Genomic DNA, 10,018 nt, shown 5'->3' on the forward strand with positions numbered 1-10,018 from the left:
CAGAAGGTTGCCCTAACCAGTTTGGCTCAGTGGATAGAGTGTCAGCCTGCGGACTCAGGGGTCCCGGGTTCGATTCCGGTCAAAGGCATGTACCTTGGTTGCGGGCACATCCCCAGTGGGGAGTGTGTGGGAGGCAGCTGATCGATGTTTCTCTCTCATCGATGTTTCTAACTCTCTATTCCTCTCCCTTCCGCTCTGTAAAAAATCAATACAATATATATAAAAAAAAATAAAAAATAAAGGGCCAGAAGGTTGAGAATCACTGACTTAGCCTAATTAACATTTAAACATACATTATTTTCAAACACACACCAAGGCAGACCATGTAATGAGCCATAAAACAAGTCTATTTTAGTTGTCTGGACCCAAAGGAAAAAACCAGCTGCAACATTTCCTGAACTTAAACGCTTTTCGCAAAGGCTTCTCTCCAAGGACTACTGTTTCTCATGGGAAGAGCCATGCCACCCATTTTCAACACCTCTTCCTATTTCTCCTCTTAATTGTAACTATCAAAATAAAGGACCCAATAAAAATATCCTTTCCTTGCCTACCCAGCCAGAATTAGTCAATCTTATGAAGTACAATGCAAAAGTCATAAGGCAGCCCAGCTGGTGTGGCTCAGTGGTGTTGACCCATGAACCAGGAGGTCACAATTCAATTCCAGTCAGGGCACATGCCAGGGTTGTAAGCTGAAACCACAGTAGGGAGTGTGCAGGAGGCTGCCGATCAATGATTCTCTATTGCCCTCTCCCTTTCTCTAAAAAAAAAAAATCAATAAGCTATTCAAAAAATCTATTTTAAAAAACAAGTCCTAAAGCAGGAATAAGCTTGACATATTTAGAGAACAGCAAGGGGGCCAGAATGACTGGGACAGAATAAGGTAAAGGGTAAGTTGTAGGAGGTGAAATCAGAAAGTTAAACAGAGGTCAGAGCATATAAGACCTGCTAAGTCTTGGTAAGGACTTTGAATAAATTCTAAGTATGATGGGAGGGTTTTGAAAAAAGAATATTATCTTATTTACATTGTTAAGCATCTCTTAGGCTGCCATGTAAAGAACAGAATAGAAACTACTAGTAAGCAACTGGTTAGGAACCATTGGCCAGAGCACAAGAGATGGCTAAGACCAGAGTGGCTTAAACCAGACATAAATGTGTTTGTCAAGGAAAAAAGGCCCAGACAAATCTATATAAATTGTGTTGTGATGCCTTAAAGCATTTTCTTTTCTTGGATCCCAGGACATCTCATTCTCCTACTCATGAGATACTTAATCTGTCTTCCTTGCATGATCACCCTCACCTCCCCAAGCTCTTCAAGCTGGAAATGTTTGAAGGCCCATTCTCTGACCCTCTTTTTTCTAGCTACTCTCATTCCTATGGTGATTTTATCCAGACACTTGGCTTTAAATATCATCTATATAATAATAATTTAATTTACATCTCCAGTCTAGGCCTTTCCCCTAAACTCTAAATGCAGGCATACAGTTGACATGGTAAACATCTCAAACGTAAGAGAAAAAAAAATTGAACTCCCTAACCTTCCCTCTCCAAACGTGTTTCTCTTCAATCTTTCCTCGGATAATATCAACTCCATTATTACAACTGCTCAGGGATAAACCTTTAGAGATACCCAAGACTCCTCCATTCTCTCACACCCCACTTCAAGTATGGCAGCAGATGCTTTCAGCTCTACCATCAGACTATATCCAGTAAACAACTCACTTCTGACCCACCCCCACTGCTATCAGCAATATCATCTCTCACTAGGATTACTGCTTTCTTTTTAACTGGTCTCCCTGGTTCTGCCCTTGCCACTGCCCTCACCACTCGCTAACTGTAGTCTACTCTCAACATAGCAGTCAAAGAGATCCTAATAAGTCTAAATGAGAGCATGTCAACAACTGCTCTAAATCTTCTCACTCAAGTAAAAATCCTTACAATGGCCAAGACCCAGTATCATCTGACCACAGCTTTATGCCTCTGCTCCAGGTACGTCATATCACACTACTCTGCCCCAAGTCACTTCATTCCAGCTTCAATGGCTTACTTGCAGTTTCTCAAATACTCCAGGCCTGCTCCAGTCTTAGGACCTTTGAATTTGCTGTGGCCTAAAATTATCTAGCCCTTAAAATGATCTAGAATGCAAGCCTGTTCTTTCAACTACTTAAGTCTTCGTTCAAATGTCATCTTAATGAAGTATTCCCTTCCATACTATTTAAAATTGCTAATTTCTCTCATCCTGTAACATTGCTAATGCACTAGCTCTGCTTTATCTAATTTATAATTCTATATGCAATTATAGCACTCCCCTCTATCAAACATTCTGCCCTAGCCGGTTTGGCTCACTGGATAGAGCGTCGGTCTGGGGACTGAAGGGTCCCAGGTTCGATTCCGGTCAAGGGCATGTACCTTGGTTGCAGGCACATCCCCAGTAGGGGGTGTGCAGGAGGCAACTGATCGATGCTTCTCTCTCATCGATGTCTCTCTCTACCCCTCTCCCTTCTTTGCTGTAAAATCAATAAAATATATATTTTAAAAAAACATACTGCCTATTTTACTTATTTACCTTACGTATAGTCTGTCTCCTAGAAGATAAACTCTAGAGATTTTTTTGTTTGTTTCATCTCCTGCCACATACACACCTAGTCCCTAGAGCAAGCAGTACCTTTCACAGAACTCTGTTGGTCCAATACTGAAACAAAGCTTCTCCAAAAGTGCTGAGTTTGTTAGGCCCAATTCCAATTCTAGGACTAATCTAATTCAAATATACCAACTCCTTTGTCAGTACTTATAGTATATGAATAATATTCAAAATTTACAAATGTTTTTAGTTATGCTTTTGTTTAATCTAAGTACTTACTTACCTGACAATTATAGATTGCTTACTGTTTCCAAAATAGTTCAACCTCTTACTCTGGCATTACAATAAATAGAAAGAACAGAAGGCTTCAGCTAGAAGGCCTAGGTTCAAATTCTCGGTCCACCATTTACCAGTAGTATGTCTCAGACAATTTAGCCTCCTCTTAGTTTTTCATCAGTAAAATACCAAGGTGGAGGGTAAATAAAGACCAGCCTGCCTTACTTATCCTACACCTAATCATAATATTATTGTGAAAATCAAAAATGTATGAGAAAATGCTTTATAAACTATAAGTGATATACAAGTGTGACTTAAATGTCCATGCTGTATTCTGGAAAACCCTGAAATGGGACAGAAAAGTTCAGTGTTTGGGACAGCATACCTCACCATACCTCCCTGCCCCTAACACTAAACTCTAATTTTGGAATCAGACTGGCTTTTCCACTTACTTGTACTTTAAACAAGTTACTCAACCACTCTGAGTCATTGTTTCCACATCCATAAATGGACATAAAACTAACCTTGTAGCATCCTTTTGAAGATTAAAGATTATATACACACATATAGAATGTACCTATGGAATACAACATTTTATTTGCTGCAGTCTTGTTCTTCTTTCAAATGGAGAAAAACCCAAAGGCAGATAATATAAACCTACACTGAGATAGAAAAGTTAACTTTGACTTGAAAATTTCATGTGAAAGGACAAGAAGGAAAGTGAGAAAGAGCTAGAATTAATCAAGCAATAATTTCAATAGTTTTCCAATTAAATTTGTTCTTTCCTTCTTACCTTTCTCTACGATAAAATAACAGGATGAGATGCAAAAGAATATCAGCATACAGAAAATCATGTTTAGTAATCCAAAAAAGTTCATTTCAAAACTAAGTATTATATAGTTTTTTCTCTTCAAAGGAGAATAATTCTAGTAGCAGTTTTTCAATTTCTCAAAAACCAAATATATTTTGACACTCTAGAATTCAAGGTACATGCCAAAAAAAAAGTCATGTTTTTCCAACTATAGAATCCTGATATAACTGTATTAAATATGTTTAGAAATGACAGAGTGAATTAAAAAAGTAAAAATTCAATTTAGATATATATCATACAAACACATCAAGAATGCTTTGAAATCATCAGACTTTGATATATTTCCTCAATTCTATGACACCAGCAATTATAAGATATACCATCAATATAAAAACCATTTTCCAAGGGGGGGGGGGGGAGAATCCCTCCTACATTAAATATTCACTTAAGATATAAACATACCAACTTCAGAAAATATAAGTTGTAAGGGATCCCTCTGGAATGCCAAGAGCTAACTACAAAGTAGAAGATACTTGTAACAGACATATCTAACAAGACTTGTTAGATATGTCTAGAAAGAACTACAAATCAATATGAAAAAGTAAATAGCTTATTTTTACTGATTTCAGAGAGAGGAAGGGAGAGGGATAGAAAGACAGAAACATTGTTGATCAGCTGCCTCATGCACATCCCACACCGGGGAATGAGCCCAAAAGCCAGGCATGTGCCTTGACCAGGAATCAACCGTGACCCCCTGATTCATGGGTCAATGCTCAACCACTGAACCACGCCAGCTGGGCTAAAAAAAAAATTTTTTTAAAGATAAACTGGGAGAGAAAAAGCATTAGAGTAAGTTTCTTGGAGGTGTTAGCACCTGAATCTTTAAAAGGTGAATAGGAATGCCCTGACCAGATAGCTCAATTGATTGGAGCATGTCAAGGTTGCAGGTTCCACCTAGAGGTAGGAAACATACAGGAATCAACCAATGAATGCATGGACAGATGGAACAAGTCAATGTTTCTCCCTCTCTCCCTCCCTTCTTTACCCTCTCTGAAATCAATAAATAAAAATTTTAAAAAATAAATAAAAGGTGAGTAGGAGTTATCCTGACAAAGTGCATTCCAACAGAGGGAACAGCTTGGCAAAAGCACAGTGATAAGAAACCGTACAGTGTATTTAAAGAAACAAAGAACAGCTGCTAACTGCTGCTTAAGGGTAATAAAGGCAAGAACTGGGATGGGTGGGTGGAAGTGGCCAAAGAAACAGAAAGATGCCAAGTCACCAAGGGAGTTATTAGACCTTAACCAATTGGCTAGATGGGGCAGTGAGATTTATGTAAAGAAATTATGTGGTCAGATAGATTATTCAGGGAGCAATGCAGAAGATGGAGTTAAGGGGGATAAGATTGGCAGAAAGAAGGCCGGTTAGGAGGCAGTTATAACTGTCCTGCAGGAGATAAAAGGGCCTGACATAATGAAATGCAAGCTATAACGAATCTGGAGAAAATGTAGAGTACGGACACATTATGCTGCTGGTCTAGAGATCACACCATGAACACCACTAACCTACAATAAGGGTTGGCAAGTTTTTTCTGTAAAGGACCAAATAAAAAGGATTTTAGGCTTTAGGGGCCACATATGATCTCTATTGCACTTCTTGGTTTTTGTTTTTAAACCTTTTAAAAATTAAAAACCATTCTTAGCTAGTGGACTTTTTTTTTTTAAGACAGCAGGCTGGATTTGTGAGTGCAGTAAGTTTGCTGATCCCTGCTGTACACCCATAAAGAAGTGAGGATTAACCTACCTAGAGATTAATTTCCCTAAAATGCTACGCTATTATTAGTCCCCTACTCAGAAACTTCTCCATAGGTCCTGACTGCCTACTGACTAAGTCAAATCCCTATGATGCATAGCATTCATAGTCATCTATACTCTAGTTCCAACCAGATTCACCCCTGAGTGAATCTTCCATTCTTATTGAATTGACCTACTTACATTTACCTGCCTCTGTATCTTTGTAGTGTTCCCCCATGTTCTTTCCTCCTTTCCAAACCTGCACAAATACCTTCTTCAAAGCACAATTCAAATCCTTCATTGAAGTGATTCCACCCTCCTCAGAACTCCCAAGAGCACTGTCTCAATTATTCTGATATTTACTTGCTATCCTGTGCTATTACATACTTCAAATAAACTGTATATTCCTGGGGCATGGAATAATTTATACTTCTCTCTACCAATGGATCTAGCATATAACAAGGGTTAAATAAAAATGAAGACATATGTGTATATGTATGTAGTATACCTATGTATACACACACGCACTTTTTTTCTAAACTAGCTATTGCCCTCGCTGGTTTGGCTCAGTGGATAGAGCATCGGCCTGCGGACTGAAGGCTCCCGGGTTGGATTCCAGTCAAGGGCACATGCCTGGGTTGCAGGCTCTATCCCCAGTAAGGGGTGTGCAGGAGGTAGCCAATCAATGATTCCTTCTCATCATTGAAGTTTCTATCTCTCTCTCCCTCTCTCTTCCTCTCTGAAATTAAAAATATTTTTTAAAAATACATAAATAAACTAGCTATTAACTGAAGCAAATGTGATTTCACCCTTACCTTATATCAGTAACTGTACACTTTTAACTCCACAGATGCAATGTGAATGCCATAGGAATCACAGAATGACAATCCCCAAGTACATTACTCTCCTATCACACATTTTTAGGGCTAGTTTATTAGGGAAACAAAAATAATACAAGTAGATTTTTTCTAATGATCAATGATATCATTATAGATATACTGGGATAATATTAAATATAGAACTCACTAGATCAAGTCAAAGTTTATTTACCTACATTTTTTTAAAATATATTTTTATTGATTTTTTACAGAGAGGAAAGGAGAGAGATAGAGAGTTAGAAACATCGATGATGAGAGAGAAACATCAACCAGCTGCCTCCTGCACACCTCCCACTGGGGATGTGCCCGCAACCAAGGTATATGCCCTTGACCGGAATCGAACCTGGGACCCTTCAGTCCGCAGGCCGACGCTCTATCCACTGAGCCAAACCGGTTTTGACTACTTACCTACATTTTCATTTATTTTTTAAAATGCAAAGATTTTACAACTAAATTGCTTTAAATTTCCCCCTAAATTATTACTCAAATTTAAAGTCACATATACATGTATACATACACATATACAAAAGCCACATAGAGTCTGAATTTTTTAAAATAAAGTTGTCTTTGACAATTCACATTACCAAAATGGCATTATTGATTTCATTCAGAATTTAGGAAAGGTAATATATTTTAAATTTTTTAGAAAATACTCCATTTTGGATTACTATTGATAAATAGCTATAATCACAGGCTGTTTTGAGCTGGATTAACGGATTCTTCCTCTACTTGTGATTACTTAAGTCTTTTTCAAATTCAAAGTGTGAACTGTGCCTTATTTTACTACACAAAGAATGTCCAAGAAGCTATAAAAATTCCTCCAGAATCATTTGCCCACATTCCAATGCCAAGTACAGAAAACGTTTAAAACATTTATAGAAAGTATAAAAAACAAAAGCAGCCGAACCGGTTTGGCTCGGTGGATAGAGCGTCGGCCTGCGGACTGAAGGGTCCCGGGTTCGATTCCGGTCAAGGGCATATACCTTGGTTGCGGGCACATCCCCACTGGGGGGCGTGCAGGGGGCAGCTGATCGATGTTTCTCTCTCATCGATGTTTCTAGCGCTCTATCCCTCTCCCTTCTTCTCTGTGAAAAATCAATAAAATATTAAAAAAAACAAAAACAAAAGCAAAAGAAATTAACCAAAAGATGGCTATGAAAGTGAATACTGAGACTTTTTACTCTTCAAAACACATTGAAGAAAGTTTATAAATTTACAACCCTGAAAAGACTATTATCCATTGATAAATTAATATTAATAATTCACTCACTGGAGAACAAACCCAGAAACCAGGGACTCCCATTCATCAATTTTGTTCTGTCACTGGCTTAGTAGAGTTTTGGGCACATCCCCATATGGTGAACAAGAAAAGCTTAACTGACATTCTAAGGTTGTAAGAATTGATTAAATGTTTATGAAGTACTCGAGGACCAAGAAGGAAAGCCACTGTAACCATTAAATGTAATTTAGTTAAAACTGTAGCTAAGAGTTAGGCTTGCAAATCCAATCATAAAATTCTTTTGTGTCTTCTTAACACAGCAAATCTTCAGTGAGTCAGTTTAGTGTGTGTATTTAATGAGCTGGTTTAGCAACCTCAGAGGAATGAATTTTCTTCCAAATCTTTGTTTTCTCACAAACTCTGTCACTATCCAACCCACCTAGTTGCAAAGGGAGACACGATCCGATTCAATGTTAGGTCTATCTCGGAGGGAAGGGGGGGGGAGGGGGAGGCGGGGGGACAACCAAAGACCTTGGATGCAAATATGCATAACACCGACCGTGGGGTGGTGGGGGCCTGGGGCAGGGCGCTGGGGGGGGGGGGGGGGGGGGGCCGCAGAAAAGGGGACATATATAATACTTTCGACAATAAAGTTTTTTTAAAAAGTTAGGTCTAGTTATTGATAAGCCACTACCAAACGGCTAAAATCTATTCGAAATCACAGTGGAACTTTGTTAACTTACCAGAAATGTGAAGCCTGAAAGTAATCCCAGAAAGCAATCATCCCAAGAAGAGCTTTATTAAAGGGAAAGTCCCTACACTTTTTTAAAGAGCTGGAAAGTGTTTTTAGACAATGCGGCCAGCAGACTGAATTCGCTCAAACCTCATCTAATTCGCTCGGCAGCGCCAGCACCTGCTCGCTGGGAGCGACTGGAGACGGGGAGGCCATCTCCAGCGGCCCTTCCTGGGTGACAGGAACAATGCGAACTGACAAAGGACGGGAGGCCCCCGGGCCTCCGCGCCGCGACGCTGCCCCCGACAGAGGGTACCAGCCCCGGCAAAGCGCTCCTCTCCAGAGCTCACACGCGGCCGCCTCTCCCGTTTGGCGACGTGGGAAAGTGCACCCTGCGCTCCGCTCCGGACGGCGGAGCACCCCGTGCGCAGGGGAGGCTGCCCCTACGCGGCCGCGGGCAGGGACACTTCCTCTCCGCGCCGGCGAGCAGACCGGGGCGCACGGAGGCTCCCGGGGCAGCCGGGTCTGGAGCGCCGGCGGGGAGGCCCGGAGAGGGCGGGGAGGCCGGAGGGTCGCCGGCTCCGGGCGCAGGAAGCGGGGCTGGGGCGCCGGCACACCGTGCTCCCGGGAGCCGAGGGGAGACGGGAAGCTCGGGTCCGGGGGCACGTTCCTTCCTCGAGCCCGGTCCCGAGGGGCGGCGCGGGCGGCCGGGGCAACTCTCCCTCTCGCCAAACTCCGGGGTGAGCGCGAGGGCGGCCAGCCGGGCTCCCGGCGGGGTGGCGCCCGGTGGGGGAGGCGGCGAGGCCGGCCCGGTCCGCTCCCTGCCCACGCGGTCCAAGCGGAGGCCGTCCGCGCCGGTCCCTCCCGCCCCGCGGGGCAGGGCCGCCGACCTCGGCCGCGGGCGCGGGGCCAGTCGGCGGCGGCGGGCGGCCGGGGCCCTACCTGAGGCTGTGTACCAGCTCCCGGCGTGGCTGGCTTCCCGGCAGACCACTCGGTTGGACATCTTGGTGCCTGTGCCGCCTATGGTGCACGAGGATGAATGAGGAGGCGGCGGCGGCGGCGGGAGCGGCTCCGCGAGGGGACGAGACGCCGCGGGCCCAGCCCAGGAGGAGGCGGCGGCGGGGAGGGGATCGGCCCGGCCCAGGAGGAGGAGGAAGAGGCGGCGGCGGCGGCCCGGGAGGAGGAGATGGCAGCCGGGGCGGTGGCAGCCACAATCAGCACGAACTCCGGCGACCGCCGGAAGATGGGGCCCGCGGCGGCCTCACCGACGCCCGGAGAGCCCTGGGCCGGCCCCGGAGTCGCCGCTGCTCCCCGGCCGGGGCTGGTCCTCGCCAGGCCGCCCCCGCGGCCCCCCTCACCTCCCGGTTGGCCTCCCGGAGCCACCGCGGTGACCCCACCCCCGTGACTCCGCACCGCCCCCACCCCCCACCCCCGCGGGACTCCCAGCACCCACCCCCACCCCCACCCGGGCCGGGCCCTCCCGCCCCGCCGGCCGCCGGCCCCGCCCCGCCCCTCCTCCGGCCGCGCGGCGAGGTTAAAGGCGGAAACCGGACAGGCCAGACGGCATCTGGGGTCAGGCGGCCCCGCGAGGAGGCCGCGGAGGCTGCAGCTCCGCGCACACAAAGCCCAGGCCGGGCCTGAACCGGGCGGGCGGACCGCAGGAGAGCCAGCGCTTCCTTACTCGCTGCTCTAACGGGTGCTGCCCACTGAGCATGCCCAGCTCCGCGGCC

General features: G+C 44.7%; 1 protein-coding gene across 1 annotated transcript in view; it reads right to left on the bottom strand.

The window, feature by feature from the left end:
* MEMO1 (mediator of cell motility 1) overlaps positions 1-9,386 on the bottom strand; it is an 84,755-nt gene extending 75,369 nt beyond the window's left edge. The window contains exon 1 of the mRNA XM_070428950.1: positions 9,231-9,386. Within this exon, the coding sequence (XP_070285051.1) occupies positions 9,231-9,291 (61 nt within the window). The 5' untranslated portion in view covers positions 9,292-9,386. The remainder of the gene's footprint in view (positions 1-9,230) is intronic.
* Between the last annotated feature and the right edge of the window lie 632 nt (positions 9,387-10,018).

Source organism: Myotis yumanensis, unplaced genomic scaffold (assembly GCF_028538775.1).
Source record: "Myotis yumanensis isolate MYYU_CA2020_CCGP unplaced genomic scaffold, mMyoYum1.0.hap1 SCAF_11, whole genome shotgun sequence".
Classification (NCBI taxonomy): Eukaryota; Metazoa; Chordata; class Mammalia; order Chiroptera; family Vespertilionidae; genus Myotis; species Myotis yumanensis.